The sequence below is a fragment of the Hyperolius riggenbachi genome, chromosome 1, assembly GCF_040937935.1.
Source record: "Hyperolius riggenbachi isolate aHypRig1 chromosome 1, aHypRig1.pri, whole genome shotgun sequence".
Classification (NCBI taxonomy): domain Eukaryota; kingdom Metazoa; phylum Chordata; class Amphibia; order Anura; family Hyperoliidae; genus Hyperolius; species Hyperolius riggenbachi.
Genome location: NC_090646.1, coordinates 124671667 through 124694775, shown reverse-complemented (window position 1 = coordinate 124694775; position 23109 = coordinate 124671667). Strand labels below are relative to the sequence as shown.

Here is a 23109-nt window from a genome sequence, read left to right as displayed (position 1 = left end):
TTTTCCTCTTTCCTGATAATCTGTTCTGTTTCTGCCTTTATATGTGAGATGCCAGACATGTTATCCCCTTTATATTTACGATATCACGGATCCGGTGATTAAGCCTCCAAGATAGCGTTACCGAGCTGCATTGACTATTCTCAAAAATTCTAACCAAATAAAATAAAGGATCTTATGTGCACCGCCACTGGGCAGACACTCTAGCAAACTTGCTAAATGGAAATAGAAGAAAAAGAAGTGGTGCAATGGTCTATGTAACTTAGTGTAAAGAGAATACCACACCATACAGGAGAGAAAATTTAAAGCCCAACGTAAAGAGGAACTCCAGTGAAAATAATGTAATAAAAAAGTGCTAATTTTTACAATAATTATGTATAAATGATTAAGTCAGTGTTTGCTCATTGTAAAATCTTTTGTCTCCCTGATTCACATTACATTACATTACATTACATTTATTACATGGTGGCATTTTTACAGCTGGCAGGTGATGTCAGTAGAAGGAGGTGCTGCTTGCTTTTTTTGGCAGTTGGAAACAGCTGTTATTTCCCACAATGCAACAAAGCTACCACAGTTTGATGTCAGGACCTCAGAGCTGTGAGGCGCTGACATCACACTGTGGGAGGGGTTTCACCACAATATCAGCCATATAGAGCCATCTGATGATCTGGTTGAGAAAAGGAATGGATTTCTCATGGGAAAGGGGTATCCGCTACTGATTGGGATGAAGTTCAATTCTTTGTTACAGTTTCTCTTTAACCCTGAAATTAAGACTATTATTCAGGCTTACTCTTCACATAGTATGCTCACTTAAAGAGGAACTCCAGCCTAAACAAACATACTGTCATTAAGTTACATTAGTTATGTTAATTAAAATAGATAGGCAATATAATCTCTTATCCACACTGTTTTAAAACAACAGGCAAATGTTTGATTTCATGATGGCAGCCATCTTTTTGGTTGAAAGGAGGTGACAGGGAGCATAAGACACAGTTCCAACTGTCCTGTGTCCTGAGCACCTCTCCCAGTTGCTAGGCAACGTGAACAACATAGGCAATCCCATCATGCTCTGCACAGCATCAGGGGAAAAAAGCCTGGGCTTTCTCTCTTTGATGGGTGGAGCTTAGATAAAAATGCAGCTAAAAATGATGCTTTGGTAAGAAAAACAAAGTTCTGATGCTGTGAAACTGTTAAACACCAAGCCTTTTCAGTTCTGCTGAGTAGATTTTTAGTCCGGAGGTTCACTTTAAGTAGGCTTTCTCTGTTAAATAGTATTTTTATGCATAAAAGGTTTATAGAGTTTAAAGGACTTACGAGGCCAATTGGTAAAAGAAGTTAAATACCTGTATCCTATTTTAAGGCACGGAGGACGCTGTCGGCGCCCTCCGTGCTGTTCCGCCGGGTCCCCGCCTCTCAATAGCCCCCGGGCTGGTTCACGACCTCACGGCCCGGGTCGGGCTCTCCTGTCTGCAGTAAGATGGCCGCATGAGCTGGCCGCGGCTGCGCAGTCCGCATAGCCGCAAGTGCGGCTGCGCAGCTCTAGGGCCAACCCCCGATCCACGCTACAGGAAACAGCCTGTTGTGTGTGACTCGCTGCTATGCGGACTGCGCAGCCGCGGCAAGCTCATGCGGCCATCTTACTGCAGGCAGGAGAGTCCGACCCAGGCCGTGAGGTCGTGAGCCAGCCCGGGGGGCTATTGAGAGGCGGGGACCCGGTGGAACGGCACGGAGGGCGCCGACGGCGTCCTCCGTGCCTTAAAATAGGATGCAGGCATTTAACTTTTTTTTTAGCATTTGGCCTCGTAAGTCTTCTAAGCAAAGAGGTCAGCCTGACCTACTAGGTCCCCTACTCACTGTGCATACATCCTAATATAAATGAATCAGAGATGCACCACAATCTTGCTGGGTAGACAAATGCTTCAAACACAGCAGTCAGCAGCACTTCTGTGGTTCAGCTTCTGTTTATATGTAGAAGAATGCACACATTCTGACAGATGTGAATAGAAGAAGTAACCATATAGAAGCATCAATTCAGCACCAAGACCTGCTTTAGCAAGCAAATTATGTTTGGGGTATGGGGTTGGATCCTGGCAGTGAGCTTGCTAATTAAAATAAAAGCACTATATAACAAGTCTAAGGTTGCAAATTATAGCATGATTTACTAGCACAACCAATATAGACCCAGCATCAGCAACAAAAATAGAGCATCCTAACCTATTCAGAGGATACAATGATGCAAGTAGACATATTCATAAAGTGTATGATAAAACAAGGTGTCACTATCTAGGTACTGTAGTATGGTAAACAATAAGTAAGGAGAATGGGAGGCAGCCCGAAATGAAGACGCACAAAAACAATTCCAGCTGTATTGACTTAAAGCAACTTATAACAACGCTGTGAAATATATAATAGATATAAATATATAATAGCAACAGCTAAGAAAATGACAACTTTATGGAAACATGTGGCAAGTTACAATGACTGTATTACACCATCAATTTTCCTTATATTTCCAGTCCCATAATGCAGACATCCACATGATGCTACCACCCTCTGGCTCTCTTGACAATAGACAGGAAATCTAACACAATGTCAGCCCATCTGAGCTGCTCAAACCTTATTCATAAATGAAGTGTGGAGCCTACTTCTTCCTTACATACAAACACATTTACATAATGATAAATATACAGCAAGAGAGGTGCTGCAAATGGCAATGTATTGCCTATAAACAACAAAATGATAATATATAAAGGCTGGAAGCCACCATGGGCACATTGCGGCAATAGTGGGATCACCCCTGTATGGATCAACTGGCGTTGCCTGGCTGTCCTGCCGATCCGCTGGCTTTAATACTTTTAGCCATAGACCGTGAATAAACATGCATATGAGGGGTTTCTGACCGAAGTTTGACTGGACTGCTTGTTTCAGGTGTGCGATCCAGACACTACTGCAGTTGCCAACTCATCCCTTTAATTACTGACACATATGAATTATACAGGTTTGGTGGCTAGGTAGATGCAGTTAAGGCACAGATTATGTGCAAATAGCCCCAGAACCTGTATAACTTCGATGTGTCAGTAATTAAAGGGATGAGTTGGCAACACTGGCAGGACTGCCAGGCAACTGGTATTGTTTAAAGCAGACCTGAAGTCTTGCACAGGAGAGAAGAAAAAACACAGAGAAATCCACCGTGAGTATGCTTATAGAAAAAAGACTGTCCAATTCTCCCTTTTCAGCAAGTAATGAGCCAGCGCAATTTGAGCGGTCAGCTGCCATGTTGTGAGCTAATATGTAGTGCTCCTAGCAAATAAGGAATTAACTACACTTCAGCATCTCTGTAGGAGCTCTATAAGATGTAAAGAAGAACATTTTTTTTAAGATTATGATCTTGCTTATAATTTAGAGCAGAGAGGAAGTTATGTGTTCAGGCCTGCTGCAATTTGAGCGGTCAACTGCCAGGAAATAAAAAAGGCTTTCGGTTCAGGTGCGCTTTAAAAGGGTTCTGTGATGCTTTTGTTTCTTAAAAAAAAGTTTCACTTACCAGGGGCTTCTACCCCCCCATACGTCCTGTCCTACGCTGGTCCTCATGGATCCTCCAGTCCCCCGCCGCAGGTCACCTTATAATTATTCATCTAAACAGATAAATGTCACTGCACCTGCGCGGCCGCGCGAATCCTCAATCCTGCTCATGCCGCCAGGAGCGTCCAGCGCAGGTGCAACTTTTCTCATACTGTGTAGGAAGCTCCCACAGACATGAGCAGGAGCTTCACGGCCGTGCACGGCGGGCGCAGTGTCATTCGTCTAGTAGGACAAATAATTAGAAGGTGACCCCCAGTGGGGACAGGAGGATCCGTGAGGACCAGCATGGGACAGAACATCTGAAGGGGGGGAGCAGGGGGGGGGGGTAATTTTTAGCCCCGGGTAGGTGAGGCTTTTTGTTTCCCTAAAGCATCACAGAACCCCTTTAAGTATATCAGGCCCATAGTACGGGAACAGAAAGCAATGCAGTTGTGTGAACTGAACTAATACATAATCACAATTGCCATGTTTTAATACATAGGGCCATCAGAAATTGTTACCGTATCACTTTCCCAACGTAAAATATAATCAGCTTGCATCTGTGATGCTCATTCCTATACAAGTGGATTGCACTGACCTTTGTATTAAAGAGAACCAGAGACGGTACACCCTCATGTATTTTACCATATACATCAGTGGGAGCCTTAGAGAAAATACCTACCCTGCTCTCTGTTTTATTCTTCACTGTTCAGCCTGCTTATCAGCCCTGATAAAATCCCCGACTGAGCATTCAGTCTGGATTTGCTGAGGAATCATTATAGCGGAGTGTCTTTTCTGATTTCTTTTCAAGCCCAAGCCTGCCCCCTTGTGGCTCTGCTATAATGATTCAGCTATAATGATTCCTGAGCAAAGCCAGACTGAATGCTCAGTCAGGGATTTTATCTGGGCTAATAACAAGCAAGCTGAACAGTGAAGAATGAAACAGAGAGCAAGGTAGGTGTTTTCTCTAATGTTCCCACTGATGTATATGGTAAAATACATGAGGGTGTTCCGTCTCTGGTTCTCTTTAATCTGTTCATATAAAACAACTCAACTGCAAATTAATAGAACATGCAGAATGTTTCTTATCAAAGATAAACAAACATGTACAAAGTACATATAATGTAATCAAAAACGTGTGTGTACCGCCTCCTCTCCAATACTGGGATGTGCAAACCGCCTCAGTATTTGCAGTAGGCAAGCAGGTTAGAATTTGCAAGTCTGCCAAAATCTGATGAAAATACCGCATATAGCTGGCCTGGATTTATTTAGGAGGGTCTACACTTTATGAACCATTATTTAAAAAACGGCATCCTACCTCCTTCAGAAACTAATGATCCTGCCAGTATACAGTATGCCTGGAATAGAAGAGATAAGCACATTAGCATCCACAGAAAACATAAGTATCTGTTGGGTGAAACACAGAAAAAACACGACACCTACCCAGAGGAGTGATTCTATTGGCTGTGGATGTAGTAAACCCATGATGCCGTGGTACCAGGATAATCCGGCACCCATCATAAATATCCCAACACCACTGATCAATGAAACAATGTATCGCATATTCGTAAAGCCATACCTGTGGGGGAAAAAAGTGAATACTGCCATTTACTAATATGAAAAGTAGCAATTCCAGAAGTGAGGTGGCACACCACCTGGGCTTATTGGGGTGTATGGCAAATGATCATCTCGCTAATCATTCCAAATAGCCCATGTATTGCCAGCACACCAGGTTCAACGCACACCCGGGAGACAAATGCAGGACACACGGGGGACAATGGAGGACACAGAAGAACACAGAGGGGCACGGAGGAGGACACAAGGTGTACGAGGAGGAACAAGGGGTGGTCAGCGGCAGTGAGCGGCCTCACCTCTCCCTCGCTATCCCTCAGTTAGGGAAAGGAGAAACCACTGATTGCCACAAAAACAAATGGCCACAGAGGACACATGGGGGACAATGAAGGACACGAGGGACACAAAGGAGCATTAAGGAGGACACACACACGGGGCCTGAAGGAGGACACACACACGGGGCCTGAAGGAGGACACACACACACGGGGCCTGAAGGAGGACACACACACACGGGGCCTGAAGGAGGACACACACACACGGGGCCTGAAGGAGGACACACACACACGGGGCCTGAAGGAGGACACACACACGGGGCCTGAAGGAGGACACACACACGGGGCCTGAAGGAGGACACACACACGGGGCCTGAAGGAGGACACACACACGGGGCCTGAAGGAGGACACACACACGGGGCCTGAAGGAGGACACACACACACGGGGCCTGAAGGAGGACACACACACACGGGGCCTGAAGGAGGACACACACACGGGGCCTGAAGGAGGACACACACACGGGGCCTGAAGGAGGACACACACACGGGGCCTGAAGGAGGACACACACACGGGGCCTGAAGGAGGACACACACACGGGGCCTGAAGGAGGACACACACACACACACACAGGGCCTGAAGGAGGACACACACACACGGGGCCTGAAGGAGGACACACACACACACACACACGGGGCCTGAAGGAGGACACACACACACACGGGGCCTGAAGGAGGACACACACACACACACGGGGCCTGAAGGAGGACACACACACACACGGGGCCTGAAGGAGGACACACACACGGGGCCTGAAGGAGGACACACACACACACGGGGCCTGAAGGAGGACACACACGGGGCCTGAAGGAGGACACACACACGGGGCCTGGAGGACACACACACACGGGGCCTGAAGGAGGACACACACACGGGGCCTGAAGGAGGACACACACACGGGGCCTGAAGGAGGACACACACACGGGGCCTGAAGGAGGACACACACACGGGGCCTGAAAGAGGACACACACACGGGGCCTGAAAGAGGACACACACACGGGGCCTGAAGGAGGACACACACACGGGGCCTAAAGGAGGACACACACACGGGGCCTAAAGGAGGACACACACACACACACACACACACACACACACACAGGGCCTGAAGGAGGACACACACACACACGGGGCTTGAAGGAGGACACACACACGGGGCCTGAAGGAGGACACAAACACGGGGCCTGAAGGAGGACACAAACACGGGGCCTGAAGGAGGACACACACACGGGGCCTGAAGGAGGACACACACACGGGGCCTGAAGGAGGACACACACACGGGGCCTGAAGGAGGACACACACACGGGGCCTGAAGGAGGACACACACACGGGGCCTGAAGGAGGACACACACGGATCAACGTAGGACACAGGGTGACAATGGAGAACACATACTTTAACACATAAGTGAGGAGTATGCATAATGTACTTTTTGGATAAGATAAGTAGTTCCCTTTAAAATTTGGTTAAATCTGTGTCTTGAAAAACTATACATATATTAAAATATAAAAAATATGGCAAAAAGTACACAAATTAAGAGCAGGGCCGACCCATTTAATATAGCATTATGATTCCATGCCCTTTTCAGTGCTTAAAAAAGTAATTTCATTCTGTATTTTTTTTCTAATCCCTTCCCTGCATAGGCTATTTAGATCTAATCTTATTACTTTAATGTTATGCACCACAGCTGCTGATGAAATTGATTTAATCCCTTTTTTAATGCATTCAGATATTTAATGAACAGGGTAGTATTTAAATATTTGCTGAATACTATTCCAAATTTAATTCCCCGTGTCTTTATGTGTAATTTCAGGTGTTTTAATACAGAAAATACATTTTCATATTTATAATTTTTTTTTATAAGTCCAAAAAAGCCAGTAATTACAGGCTGGGAAGCGGCTGATTGTGTTTTCCACGAAAAGATGTACTGTATAAGAGTGGATGCTGGGCCAGTGGAAAAGATGAAGATCTGCGCATTTACCAGCTACAGCGGTTCATGTATGACATACTGGAACTAAAGCGTTTGCAGCTGTCTCACATAGCAACAAGAATCATGACAGGAAAACTATTTTTAACCCTTTAGCAGGCTTGCAAGAACTATTTTAGCACTTTTTATTTTTTTAATTTCTCATCTGTTACATTTCCTTTCTTCTAGTATTGCTGCAATGTGCATTAATGACCACTTGTCACTAGGGGGCAGTGTGAAATAACTGAGGACTTCTGCTTTTAGTTTCTATATTTGCTGCTAGCAGAAAGACATCAAAGCATTCCAACAATTTACAGCACGAGTTCTGCCGGTTTAGGTCAACAGCAATGCACTTATCTCTAACGAGATAACTCTATTGATGCTACTGATGGGTTAAATGGAATAGGCACACAACATATTACAAACCTGTAAGCATTTACATTTTCTGGTTCCCCTAAAGGTGGCTGTACACTTATATATGTCCATCAGATAGATCCCTCTTAGATCAAATCTGACAGGGATCTATCTAATCTTTGCCAAAAACTAGATTTTTAATAGATTTGAGTGTGAAATCTATTAAAAATCTATCCAACTTCCATGATCTATGAAACTTTTTGAATCTGGCTAAATTTTGAGGTGTCTTTGTTCCTAGTGGTCCGGATCTTAAAATTTCCTATATTATTCTGCCAAAGTGTAATTTAATGTAGGCATTAAACACAGCCAGCCAGAGAATCAGATCTGAACTAAATTGCCCAGTGAGCCTGTGTGTAGACAATATAGGTGGAAAGACACTCATTTCTCCACAGGAAGTAGAGTTTGTACAACTGTTGCCTGCATTATGCTCACCAGTGAGAAGTATGAACTCCCTACCTAACACACGGCTCTAACCTAGAAGATAGGTTACATTCTAATACAGCAAGAAGAAATCATGTAGCCAAACATCGCTTTATTGCAACAACTGAATGACATTCAATATACAGCATAGCAGAGAGCAGAATTGCTATGAGAATTTGACTTCCTTTATTTATACTGTTAGAGATGCCGGTACAATTTTTTGGCGCACTTTTTACGATTGAATTGTACACAAAATTGTGCAGTACGGAAAAACGATGTAAACCGATTCTTTGGTCGTTTGTGTCAGAAAATATAACTGATCCAAAAGTTGGATTTTACAATCGTATCTCCAGAGAGAAAATGCCCTAATTGACCCGTTTATGGGATCAATCAATGATTATCTTCTGATTACTTACGATTGCAAAAAGTACGTCGAAAGATTGCATCTGATGAAAAATTGTACCGTTCATAGGCACCTTTAGTTAACCTTTGCACAAGGACACAGGACTTGAAAGTTATTACCATGATTGCCATTAAGCACCTTTATCTGGGACATTACCCTAAGGAAAATAGGAAATTGTTTTTTTAAAATTTACTTTAAGGAAAACATATGGAGGCTAGAGCTTTGAAGGCTTCAAGCTTGAATAAAAAATTTGGGGATATGTACTTTATGTGGACACCGTAGCATCTAACCTCTCACTTTCTCTCCCTTGGTCAATATTGCCCTAGGTATCTCCTCCCCCTCCTGCGGCCAAACGATGCTTGCAGTCATGTGTTCCTTGCCATGGATTATACCTTGCAACTGTAATCTGTTCTATAACCTTGTCACTTCTTGTGCTTCACACTGCTGCTCCATTCTCATATGCTTTGTTATGAATGTGGATGTTATCATTTTACTTTATCAAATATCACCAACCTCTTTGCCAGTTGGCAGTTATTTTTTTGCCTACCGTATATACTAGCAAGCAAGCCGAATTTTTGACCCCCAAAAAGTGGGCCAAAAGGTGGTGGGGTGGGGTGGGGGGTTCGGCTTGCTTGCGAGTCATGTTGATCCCCCCGCGGCCTGCTATATTCCCCTCTTCGTCTCCTGCTCGCCCGTGTAAATAATTCACAGCAGCTCGCCCCACGGCGGCTGCTGTGTGATGAGGGAGGAAGCTGTAGGGAGAGCGGTTCCCATAGTAACGGCGATACACATCGCCCCTACAGGAAGCCGCTCTCTCTACGGCTTCCTCCGACATCACACAGCAGCCGCCGTGGGGCGAGCTGCTGTGAATTATTTACACGGGCGAGCAGGAGACGAAGAGGGGAATAGAGGAAGCCACCGGGTAAGCTAATAGCAGTGGTGGCCATGGGGGTGGGGGTGCACTACCTACCCATACTGGGGCGCTATACTGAGCACTATACTAGCTATACTGGGCACTATACTAGCTATACTGGGCACTATACTAGCTATACTGAGGCACTACCTACCCATACTGGGCACTATACTAGCTATACTGGGACACACTGGGGGATCACGCGGCCAGCATTTCCTACCCCTGACTTATATGAGGGTCAATCATTTTTTCCTGGTTTTTCAGGTAAAAGTTGGGGGGTCGGCTTATATGCGGGTTGGCTTGCTTGCGAGTATACACAGTATTTCTATGTTAATAAAAAGAAAAAAAAGTTGAATAAAAAAATTTCTGATGTGTTTAGTTATTGTAGTTTGTTTTGTGCTATGCCCATGTGTGACATCACCTGTTCTAAAGCCTTCACAAATAAGCTGCTTATAGCATTTGCACTTTTTGGAAGATATCTAGAAGATGTATGGGCAGGAATGGGGAGCTTTTATCCTGAATATATGGTACTCTAAAAGCATACATTCATTTTCCCTGCCCCGCGCTTTTGCTGCCGATGAAATTCCGGGCGGCGTTAATTACTTTTTCCCCTCAGAGTCGCAACAACTCGGTGGGAGAAGTAATTCGGGGTCCGCCAATCGCCAAATCCCCGAATTACTTGTGTACTATAGCAGAGCCAAGCTCAGGCACAACGTGTCTCGGTATATGAGATGTAAGGTTAGATATTCACATTGAATCTAAAACTCATTCTGCAGGTCCAACAGTATGACCATGTACTATAGTGCATTCTGCAGGTCCAATAGTAGGAGCATGCACTATAGAGAATTCTGTAGGCCCCTATGGGCTAAGACCATCTACAGCAATACTCAAACATGACTTACGGATGTCCAGGATCTGGTGTCCTCGCAGACTGTGCAATACCGAGTGCTAACAGTGCCTAAGGAAGCAAAGAAATTCATAAAGAAAGCTGTAAAGTGTACAGAGGTAGAGCCCAGATAAAAGGATGAATGAAAACTAAATCCTTAATACCTGAATAACAAAACTGCCCAATAGTGATACTGAGCACTGCATATAGCTGCACAGGCATGTATGGCATCTCCTGCAGTTATCACAGGCAGAACAGATGAACAGAGTATACAAAAGACTAACTGCAATAACCACTTAGTGACATGCAGACGTATTAAAACATTCTGCTGGAGCCTCTTAATGGCTGCAGGACGTTTTAAAACGTCATGCACTACTGCTGCTGCTGCTGCTTTGCGCGCTCCCGTGCATTCCTGTGCACGTGCACGTGCAAATAGTGAAAAAGCCCACCAAAAAGAAAAAAAATACACCTTTATTTCCAAATACTATATTGTCACCATACTTTGTACTAGGGACATAATTAAAATCTTGTTATAACCAGGACAAATAGGCAGATAAAATGTGTGGGTTTTATGGACAGTAGCAGTGTTTATATTAAAACCATAGGAGATGAAGTTGGAGAAATTGTGTATTTTTTCATTTTTTTTCCCCTTTAAAATGCATAGAAAAAGTAATTACTGAAAACAAATATCAACCCCAGAAAGCCCAATTGGTGGTGAAAAAAACAAGATATAGATCATTTCATTGTGATTAGTAGTGATTAGTAGTGATTAAGCTATTGGCAAATGAAAGGGATGAGCACTGAAAGGAGAAAATCGCTAGTCTGTTAGGGTAAAAACCTCCTTGGGGTGAAGTAGTTAAGTTAAACCAGACTTAAAGTGATGCAAGCTGATACTGCTTATCGGATTCTAATAAAAATGACTGCCTGTCATGCTGATCTTCTTGCTTCAACCGTTTCTGAGTCATACACACCTGCTGTTAGATCACCAGAGCAACCAACTCAGTTTGAGTCAACATTAATGACAACAGAAAAGAGAAAAAAAAATGAAGTATGCTGTATTTATTTCCTATTAAACAATACCATTTGCCTGGCAGCCCTGCTGATCTATTTGGCTGCAGTATTGCCTCAATAACACCAGAAACAAGCATGCGGCTAATCTTGTCAGATCGGACAATAATGTCAGAAACACCTGATCTGCTGCCTGCTTGTTCATTGTCTATAGCTAAAAGTATAAGAGGCAGAGGATCAGCAAGATAGCCATACAACTGGCCACGCTTAAGAGGAAATAAATATGGCACCTTCATATCCCTCTCACTTCAGTTGTCCTGGAATGTATAAGAACGCAGAGAATCACTATGACAGCCAGGTAACAAGCATTTTTCAGAGTAAAGCGAACAATGGCAACTTTTACAATTTCCAACTCTAAGAATCTTTTATTTAAAATATTTGGTAAAACATCATAAGATTTCATGCATTTATAAAACTTCAATAAAGCACACAGTAAGTCCAGTGGTATATGGTGCGTCGTATGGGCTGGTTTGCCCCAGTTAATGGCTTTAGCGATGGCAACTGACCTGGGATTGTTGTATTGCTAGACAGGACTACACCTTTGTTTGGTCAAGTTATTTACTTGAGATTAACATAAAAAGAGCAAGTAAAAGGTTATATTTTTTTTTCAATGATACTTGTTTAACTGTGGTTCTGATCTCTGGCCTAATACATTCTGAATCGAAAAACCATAACCAGTAAACACAAACGATGTATCAACTAGCTGCATCCTTGCAACAGATGTAAGGTTTAAAGAGACTCCGTAACAAAAATTGCATCCTGTTTTTTATCATCATACAAATTCCAAAAGCTATTCTAATGTGTTCTGGCTTACTGCAGCACTTTATACTATCACTGTCTCTGTAATAAATCAACGTATCTCTCTCTTGTCAGACTTGTCAGCCTGTGTCTGGAAGGCTGCCAAGTTCTTCAGTGTTGTGGTTCTGTGATGCATCGCCCCCCTCCAGGCCCCTCTCTGCACACTGCCTGTGTGTTATTTAGATTAGTGCAGCTTCTCTCTGCTCTCTTATCTTTTACAAGCTGGATAAATCCTCCTCTGAGCTGGCTGGGCTTTCACATACTGAGGAATTACATACAGGCAGAGCTGTCTGCACTCTGCAGGAAGAAACAGCCTGACACTTCAGTGGAAGATAGCTGCAGGGGGAAAGAAACACACAAATGATCTCTTGAGATTCAAAAGGAAGGGTGTATACAGCCTGCTTGTGTATGAATGTATTTTCTATGTGTGGACATACTGTACATCAACCTACTTCCTGTTTTGGTGGCCATTTTGTTTGTTTATAAACAAACTTTTTAAAACTGTTTTTAACCACTTTTAATGCGGCAAAGAGCGGCGAAATTGTGACAGAGGGTAATAGGAGATGTCCCCTAACGCACTGGTATGTTTACTTTTGTGCGATTTTAACAATACAGATTCTCTTTAAGAAAGCATTAAAGTGGACCCAAACTCTTGCACAGGACAGAATGAAAAAAATGCACCCTGTATATATTTAGAGAGTTTAGCCTGTCTAATTCTCCCCTCATTTGTGTCTAATTACTAGTTGTAATTTGATCTCTGCCCAGTGTCACATGACTGCCACGGCAAATAAGCTCATTTGAAAGCACAGGAGGTTAATATGTCTGCTTCATTAAATCAGGAAGTAGAAACAGTGAAGATTTATATTAGGATTTGTATCGGCAAATAATTTTTTTTTTTGTTTAACGGTTATTGTTGTGCATCTTTTAGAGCAAAGAGGACGTTTTGAGTTCAGGTCCACTTTAAGTGAATAAAATCAGCACGACAGCCTGGTAAATAGCATTTTTAAAGCAGGATATGGCTTAGTTCATATGGAGCTGGATTGCCAATAGCCAATCGAGGTGGACAGTGCAGGGTCCACTTCAATTACATGTTGTGGTCTGGTTGTTGCCCAGAATAGATGAGTTTCCACCACAGGCTTCTGTGGGAACACATCCTCTATCCGGAAAAATCATGCAGTTCGGATTGTTGTGTTGCAGTTACCGCAACAAAGACTGACCAGTATGAATATGAAATGATCCTTTTAGTAAAGCAGGATTCATTTGACAGTTTGTTTTTGCGTTGCAGAGTGAACCGGGCCTAAGTCTGATTGCAAAGAGAAAGGATCTGGGCACTGTAGTCTTTGATGCAAAACCATTTATTTATGGTACATCTAGAAAAGTGGTATACATACACTTTGTGCAGCGTTGGTGGCAAAATCGGTGCCTAGGTTACAAACAGGCCAGAATTGGAAGGATGATTGTTCACATGTACGACAGTGCCTAGTTCCTTACCACTTCTCATCCGTGAGCACATCCTGATTGAAGCCTACCTCCATAATGCGGTGAGCGTTTCATTACTGTTGGGTACTGCTGTATACCCCTGCTTTATTTATCTACCAGTTTAACTGAACTGGGCTTAACATGACATTCTCAATATTAATCCCACTTCCGGTTTCTTTAACATGAAGGAGAGACAAAGCACCCTCATGTATTTTACCATATAGATCAGTGGGAACATTAGAGAAACCTCCTACCCTGCTCTGTTTCATCCTTCACTGCTTAGCCTGCTTGTTATCAGCCCTGATAAAATCCCTGACTGAGCATTCAGTCTGGCTTTCTTCAGGAATCATTATAGCCGAGTCGTCATAGCAGAGCTAGAAGGGGGCAGGCTTGGGCTTGAAAAGACATCAGAGAAGACAGACTCAGCTATAAGGAGTCCTGAGCGAAGCCAGACTGAATGCTCAGTCGGGGATTTTATCAGGGCTGAGAACAAGCAGGCTGAGCAGTGAAGGATGAAAAAGAGAGCAAGGTAGGTGTTTTCTATAATGTTACTACTGATATATATGGTTAATACATGAGGGTGCTTCGTCTCTGGTTCACTTTAACAGTCTGAAGTAGATTCCCTTCTAATGCAACTTAGAGAATCATATATATTGCTCTTCAGGATCCTATTCCATTCATGTGATGTGTTCTGTCCGATCAATAGAATTTGTCTCCCATTTACTTTTGTTCCTGCATAAGACACTCTCTCCAGCCACACGAGCAGCAGTGGCTGGATGGTGTTCTAATTAAGATCTCTGCCTCTGACACAGGAGACCAGGATTCAAATCTTGTCTCTTCCTGTTCAGGAGACTTTGGGCAAGACTCCCTAACACTGCTACTGCCTATACAGCGGGACCTAGTGGCTGCAGCTCTGGCGCTTTGAGTCCACCAGGAGAAAAGGACAATATACAGGAAATGTTCGGTGCCGTCTTGTCTTGACTGATTAATGAGCATCAGAACTGGACTACTGATCTATGGAAGAAAGTCTCTGGTTTACTTTGGCCTACCAATTCCCCAGATCTGATTGTGCATCTGTAGGATGTGCTGAAAAAGAAAAAAAAAATGACATGCAGAGGCCTAACCTCTCAACCTAAGCCTGACATACACCGTAAGGCAAATCAGGCCAACAACTGATATCATCCCATTATTGATAATCTACCTGTTCTACCACTTTGCATGAGTAGATATTAAACAAAAAAAAAGACATCTTGTCCAATATCTATCAATAATGGTTGATGGAATACAAAAGCTATGAGAAAGTCAATTTCAAACAGCTGCCACCTGTGCCTGACTATCCTGCCTGCGTCAATTAAGTATTGATATTTTAATAGATTTTCAGTAGAATCAATGTGTATGTAATCTATCTCACACCCATCCACTACAACATTGAATTTCACAGACAAAAATAAACCCCAACCACATTTCAGTTTTGCAGAGACAGTGACAATGACAGATAAAGTCATAGCTGCAGCATTGTACTGTGAGGGAGATGTTTTGATAAGCAGATGAACATTGATAGGATATGCTGCCACCTGGTGGGAAAATAGCAACAGTAACTCTGTGGAAACGGAAGCTCTGTAAAAGAATTTTCAATATTGGAACATTCCATACTAAAATGCAAGGCAGATGTACTGCTCAGGTGTGTGAAGCCTGAAAACAAAAGCTACATGCTCTTCTTACCTGATTACACGTATCAGCTAAGGAGTGGATAGCTTCAGAAAACATGCTGGCAGAACCAGTGTACACCCAGGCCAGCAGCTTAAAGAAAAAGTTTAGCCCATTTCTGTATTGAAAAAAAAAAAAATATATAAAAAATGCAGGACAGCTCTGAAAACATTCTTCATATGTATATACAGTATATGTTGAGATGACATAACTAAGATTATTAAAAAACATTAAGTATAAAAGCATAAGAACAAGGATAGTATTTATTTATTAGATTTATAAAGCCCCAACATATTACGCAGCGCTGGAAATTATTTAAAGTTACAGACAATACTTAGGGGTGACATCACACAGCAATATGACAATACAGGAATACAAGAAAAACCAGATCAAGCAGCACAGTAGGAGTACAAGGTAATGCTAAGTCAGTCACTGGATGGAAGCATGGGGATTAGGAAAGTTGAGTTCACTCAGATCCATAGGATTGGTGTACGGAAATGGAGGTGCATGAACAAGTAGGAGACATAAGGAGGAGGACACTGCCCAAAGGCTTACAATCTAGAGGGAGAGATGGGGACACGAAAGGTAGGGGGACCAGAGTTCAGCTGTGGGTTTAGAGCACTTGTGAGTCGTGGTAGGCCAGAGTGAAAAGGTGAGTTTTGAGGGCCTTCTTGAAGATGTTTAAGGAGGGGGCTGCCCTAATGGGTGGGAAGTTCCATAGTGTTGGAGAAGCTCTTGAGAAGTCCTGGAGGCGTGCATGGGACTGAGTAATGCAGGGGCAGTCAGGCAAAGTTCATTGGAGGAGCGGAGTCAGCGGCTAGGTGTGATATTAATTATGAAGCCTCACCTACGGGGGAATTTTCTTACCACATGCTAGGCATTAAATGCAAAAATGACAGCCAGTGGAATATGCAGTAATAACAATCAGCTTTCTTCAATAAAATCTGTATGAAAAACTTATTTTTTTTTTTGTAAGGAACACCAACACACATTTCAAATGGGCATGCCACCCCACCTAGTCCCCCCCCCCCCCCTATCCCTTTAGATTGTAAGCTCACAAGGGCAGGGCTCTCTCACCTTTTTGTGTCTTGGAACTCATTATACATTTTATTCATCATGTTACTTTTGCCACCGTCATTATCAATTCTGTATTTTGTATCGATTCTGTATTTTACCTATTTTGTATATTGGTGTACACCATTGTCTGTATTATGTACCCCGTGTTTGTTTCTTACTTTGCACAGCGCCACGAAATATGTTGGCGCTGTATAAAAATATAATAAAAATAACAATTTTGTTGATTAAAATTATGCAACATAAAAGACATTTCATCACTGCCAAAGCTTAGGAATTTTAAAGCTATATTAAAGGTAAACTTAAGTCAGCTAAAAAAAAAAAAAAATGACTTACTCACCCGGGGCTCTCCTCAGCCCCCTGCAGCTGAATGGTGCCCTTGCCGTGTCCCTCCGATGCGCCTGGACTCGCCGGCGGCCACTTCCGGTTTGGCCGTCAGCGGCCGACAGGCTGGGAACGCGGCTGATTATCCGCGTCCCCGGCCGCAATAGCGCCCTCTATAATGCTATTGCGGCCGGGGACGCGGATAATCAGCCGCGTTCCCAGCCTGTCGGCCGGTGACGGCCAAACCGGAAGTGGCCGCCGGCGAGTCCAGGCGTATCTGAGGGACACGGTGAGGGCACCGTTCAGCTGCAGGGGGCTGAGGAGAGCCCCGGGTGAGTAAAAGTCATTTTTTTTAGCTGACTTAAGTTTTCCTTTAAGATGACATCTGCTCTTGGAAACAAAAAGCTACTTTAAATCACTAGCGATTTCCCTAAACACTCTGCCAATATAAATAAATGTAACAAATTCTACAGTAGCGATTGCGATTAGCAAGATCGCAATCGCAGGACATGCAGCATTTTGGCAGCGTTTGCGCTTTAATGTAAAGTATTGAAGCGCTGGCAAATTGCTCATGAATCGCTACACATATCGATCTGTGTGTGATTTTACATTTTTACATTACTGCAAACTGTAACAAAAATTTAAATAATTAGAAAGGACCAATCAGAATTAAAAACGCTAATCGCAAATCGCTATCACAATCGCTGACAAAAAGCTTACACTTTTTAAAATCGCTACCAAAATCGCTGGAAACCGCTCATGAAAATAGCTTACAAAACGCTAATTAAAAACGGTCGCGATTGTGCTAGCGATTTGTAGTGGGTTCCAGGCCTTAAAGGTTATATGAATGTTAGTTTGCAGAATAGCTCTGCTGGATGTCGCAATAGTGACTAGGGAAGATCGAGATGCAAACAATTCGGAGTTTATGCCGGATTATGCAAATGTTGTACTTATAAGGTATACAACTTGAAAATGGACCAATCAACTCCTGCAAAGGTGAAATTTGATAACTGTAGCTGCAAGCATTTGCATACAAAATATACATAAACCTGCATCATGCGGATGGCCATGCGTGCGGAACGCGTGCGGACCGCAACGCGTACGAACGCATGGCCATCCGCGTTTGTGTGCGTTGCGTGGCTGATCCCATCACTGAAAAGTGAATGGGACAGCCACGCGTTTTAGCAAAATCTGCGTGCAGCATGCGTTCCCGGTCCGCACAGGTCCGGAACGCATGCAGTGTGAACATCAGACATTGCACTCTATGCAATGTCTGATGTCGTGCGTATCGGCCACCTGCACGCGTTTCCAAAACGCGGCTGGAAACGCGTGCAGTGTGAACGGGCCCCAACACTGAATTATTTGCATCTCAATGACAATCCGTACTAGTAACGCTAACGACTAGTTTCGGCAGAGATTAAGTTATTTATGATGAATACTATCTGAAAAATAGAATATTTTATCTTTTTATTTTTTCTCTCAATTAAAGTTTAAATGTATTAGGAGTAACATGAATAAATACTCTTTATAAGAGTAAAATGAAATAAGAAATCACTTCAATGAACAAAGAAAAACCCAACTGCGATGTACAATATTATTCCTCACAAAACTTACAGTATCCAGGCCACAGATTATGCTCCTTATAGTACAATGAATGTAGCAATAAAATGTGAGGAACTAGCAAACCGTATCAGTGACTCCTGTAGTGCTTTTATGCACCAGCATACAGCATATCCTCTGTGACTTCAGTGCTATAATGCACCAGCATACAGCATATCCCTGGGTGACTCCAGTGCTCTACTGCAGTAGCATACAGCATATCCTCTGTGACTCCAGTGCTTTTATGCACCAGCATATCCTCTGACTCCAGTGCTATAATGCACCAGCATACAGCATATCCTCTGACTCCAGTGCTATAATGCACCAACATACAGCATATCCTCTGTGACTCCAGTGCTATAATGCACCAGCATTTAGCATATCCTTGGGTGACTAGTGCTATAATGCACCAGCATTTAGCATATCCTTGGGTGACTAATGCTATAATGCACCAGCATTTAGCATATCCTTGGGTGACTAGTGCTATAATGCACCAGGATTTAGCATATCCTTGGGTGACTCTAGTGCTATAATGCACCAGCATTTAGCATATCCTTGGGTGACTAGTGCTATAATGCACCAGCATTTAGCATATCCTTGGGTGACTAGTGCTATAATGCACCAGCATCTAGCATATCCTTGGGTGACTAGTGCTATAATGCACCAGCATTTAGCATATCCTTGGGTGACTAGTGCTATAATGCACCAGCATTTAGCATATCCTTGGGTGACTAGTGCTATAATGCACCAGCATCTAGCATATCCTTGGGTAACACTAGTGCTATAATGCACCAGCATCTAGCATATCCTTGGGTAACACTAGTGCTATAATGCACCAGCATTTAGCATATCCTTGGGTGACTAGTGCTATAATGCACCAGCATTTAGCATATCCTTGGGTGACTAGTGCTATAATGCACCAGCATTTAGCATATCCTTGGGTGACACTAATGCTATAATGCACCAGCATTTAGCATATCCTTGGGTGACACTAGTGCTATAATGCACCAGCATTTAGCATATCCTTGGGTGACACTAGTGCTATAATCAGAATCGTTTATTTCGCCAAGCATGACTGGGTCATGCCCGGAATTGGTTTTAGCATCACAGGGCAGTTCACAATGATAAGTTACAGTAGAGACATAACGTGAGAACAGTGCACAACATTAAATTACAGCAGAAATATACAATGCAAGGAAAACCGAGGCAGTATCACAGCAAGAAGCAGCACAGCGTTCTCAGAAGAATCCCAGTACCGTACACACTCTTGGGCCATGGGTGGTGACGGCAAGTACAAGTGTGAGGGGGGCGCCATGGGATTTATAGGGAGTTCAATAGCCTCACCCCCGCGGGGAAGAAAGTGTCTCTGTGCCTAGATGTCTTGGTTGGGATGGCCCGGAACCTCCGACCCAATGGGAGCCGTCGGAGGAAGCGATGACCTGGGTGTGATGGGTCATTGGCAATCTTTGCCGCTCTAGAGCACAACCTAGAGTTGTGGATGAGCTCCAGAGGGGGGAGGAGTTTCCCAATTATTTTCTCTGCTGATCTGATGACCCTCTGAATTTTGTACCTGTCGCTGGCGGTGGCGCCAGCGTACCATACAAGTATCGAGGTGCAAAGGACAGACTCTATGGTGGCGGAGTAAAAGGATTTGAGGAGTTCTTGGGCTATACCGAACTTCTTTAGTTGGCGCAGGAAGAAGAGTCTCTGCTGGGCCTTCTTTTGGGTTGTGATGGTGTTGTTCTTCCAGCTCAGGTCATCAGATATGGTTGTGCCCAGGAGTCGAACGCTGGAAACAATTTCGACTTCAGCCCCGTCAATGAGAATTGGGCGGGGGGGTCGTCCTCCGCCTTCACCAGCATTTAGCATATCCTTGGGTGACACTAGTGCTATAATGCACCAGCATTTAGCATATCCTTGGGTGACTAGTGCTATAATGCACCAGCATCTAGCATATCCTTGGGTGACTAGTGCTATAATGCACCAGCATCTAGCATATCCTTGGGTGACACTAGTGCTATAATGCACCAGCATTTAGCATATCCTTGGGTGACTAGTGCTATAATGCACCAGCATTTAGCATATCCTTGGGTAACACTAGTGCTATAATGCACCAGCATTTAGCATATCCTTGGGCGACACTAGTGCTATAATGCCCCAGCATCTAGCATATCCTTGGGTGACACTAGTGCTATAATGCACCAGCATTTAGCATATCCTTGGGTGACACTAGTGCTATAATGCACCAGCATTTAGCATATCCTTGGGTGACTAGTGCTATAATGCACCAGCATTTAGCATATCCTTGGGTGACACTAGTGCTATAATGCACCAGCATCTAGCATATCCTTGGGTGACACTAGTGCTATAATGCACCAGCATTTAGCATATCCTTGGGTGACTAGTGCTATAATGCACCAGCATTTAGCATATCCTTGGGTGACACTAGTGCTATAATGCACCAGCATTTAGCATATCCTTGGGTGACTCTAGTGCTATAATGCACCAGCATTTAGCATATCTTTGGGTGACTCTAGTGCTATAATGCGCCAGCATTTAGCATATCTTTGGGTGACACTAGTGCTATAATGCACCAGCATCTAGCATATCCTTGGGGGACTCTAGTGCTATAATGCACCAGCATTTAGCATATCCTTGGGTGACACTAGTGCTATAATGCTTACATGCGCAATGATGAGTGTTCAAACTGAATGCACTCTGCAATGAACTAGGCACATCCAAGCAGCCAGAGCTGGTCTGTAGTGCATCCTTGTGCATATCATGGAACGTTGAATAATGCGGTTAGTATACAGCAGTCAGTATTGTTCATGTAATCATTTGAACACTTGGACATACCTAACTGATCAGAAACCACATCAGCAGACAAGACCATCCATTGTTACTGCCCATTTATCCAGCATAGTGCTTGTTTAAGAGTCACTTGAGGATGAAATATATGATTATATGCATGTTCTGAACATTTTGCCATTGAGATTGCTATAGCTATGAATATCCTGTAAGGACAGACTTCCTATGGTGTAAACCACACAGTACTGTGTATCTGCTAATAATCGCTTACAATGGCAGCATTGTGTGATCATGTGCAATCACTTCCTCCAACATGTTACAGCACATTGTATACTATACTGTAGAGCTCATCTTATCTGCTAGACACGGATTGCAGGGCTTCCATGGTTATTCCACGATTATGACTATGAGTCACTGAAACCCAACATAGTTCTTTAACTCTAATAATAAAATATGGATTTATTAAAATGCAAACAAAAAAACTTACATGCAAATTGCAACCATTACAACTTTCCCGGGACCTTTAAGAAACAAGGACATTGTGCTTAGCCGGGGCTGTAAAATAAAGAAAAAAAAAGTCTCAGAGTGCTGCACTGCATAGATTTGCAAGCTAAAAAAGAGATTTCATGTTAAATACATTTTTATGGCACAAATGGATAATCTTTATCAGGTTTGAATACAATTACGTAATTCAAGTAGTGAAATAAACTAGGTTGTAAGGTTAACACGTGAAAATAAAAAAAAAATAGAATATCACGCAAAAACCCATTTATTTCAGTAATTTAGCTTAAAAGGTGAAACTAATTTATGAACTAGACTGATTACATGCAAAGCGAGATATTTCAAGCCTTTTTATGTTATAATTTTGATGATTCTGGCTTACAGTTTATGAAAAGCCCAAAATCAAAATCTCAGACCATTAGACTATTGTGGAAATATTTAATATTGTAGGCCCAAAGTGTCAGACTAATCAGCTAATTAATCCAAAAAAAACATTTTAAATTGCAAAAACTGAAATAAATGTACTTTTATCCAGCCATTCAGAACAGTTCCACAGTGACTTGAAGTAAACCTATGCTAACCTCCTGTGCAGCCTTACCAATCACCCTACAGTGCAGAATAAAAAAAAAATGAAATGACAAAGGCCTCAGCCAGTCACTTTGTCATCAGAGACCCTTTAATGCTAGAGTTTGACCATAACCATGATGCTACTTGTGGCTTTCATGTAGGTGACACAGGAAACCAAGTCTCCACCTTCCAATCTGACTCCAAAGTCCTGGCACAGCTTCCTACAGACGTGTGTTCAAAATAAGTAGTGTAGGGAGGGAAGCAGGGCTGCATGGGATGCAGCTCTACCCTAAGCAGATACTGTGTCAAGCTTTACACAGTTTATTTTAGGTAGCAGAAGAAATCATGAAAACTTTGAAATACTTAAAGTGAACCTCCGGACTAAAAATCTACTCGGCAGAACTGAAAAGGCTTGGCGTTTCTTTAACAGTTTCACAGCATCAGAACTTTGTTTTTCTTACCAAAGCATCATTTTTAGCTGCATTTTTAGCCAAGATCCCCCCATCAAAGAAAACTGCCCGGGCTTTTTTTTCCCTTGAGGCTGTGCAAAGCATGATGGGATTTCCTGGGTGGTTATTCACGTTGCCTAGCAACTGGGAGGGATGATCAGCACACAGGACAGTTGGAACTGTGTTTCATGCTCCCTGTCACCTCCTTTCAACCAAAAAGATGGCTGCCCTCATGAAATCAAACATTTGCCTGGTCTTTTAAAACAGGGTGGGTAAGAG

The 23109-nt window shown here is 43.1% G+C and overlaps 1 protein-coding gene across 2 annotated transcripts in view; it reads right to left on the bottom strand.

Moving 5' to 3' along the window:
- Nucleotides 1–23109, bottom strand: part of SLC30A9 (solute carrier family 30 member 9) — a 108167-nt gene that overhangs the window by 24543 nt on the left and 60515 nt on the right. For both annotated transcript variants that reach the window (XM_068278512.1, XM_068278513.1), the window contains exons 8-12: nt 21801–21868; nt 15524–15626; nt 10473–10528; nt 4999–5134; nt 4874–4913 (exon numbers count right to left, since the gene is read on the bottom strand). In XM_068278512.1, the coding sequence (XP_068134613.1) occupies nt 4874–4913; nt 4999–5134; nt 10473–10528; nt 15524–15626; nt 21801–21868 (403 nt within the window). The remainder of the gene's footprint in view (nt 1–4873; nt 4914–4998; nt 5135–10472; nt 10529–15523; nt 15627–21800; nt 21869–23109) is intronic.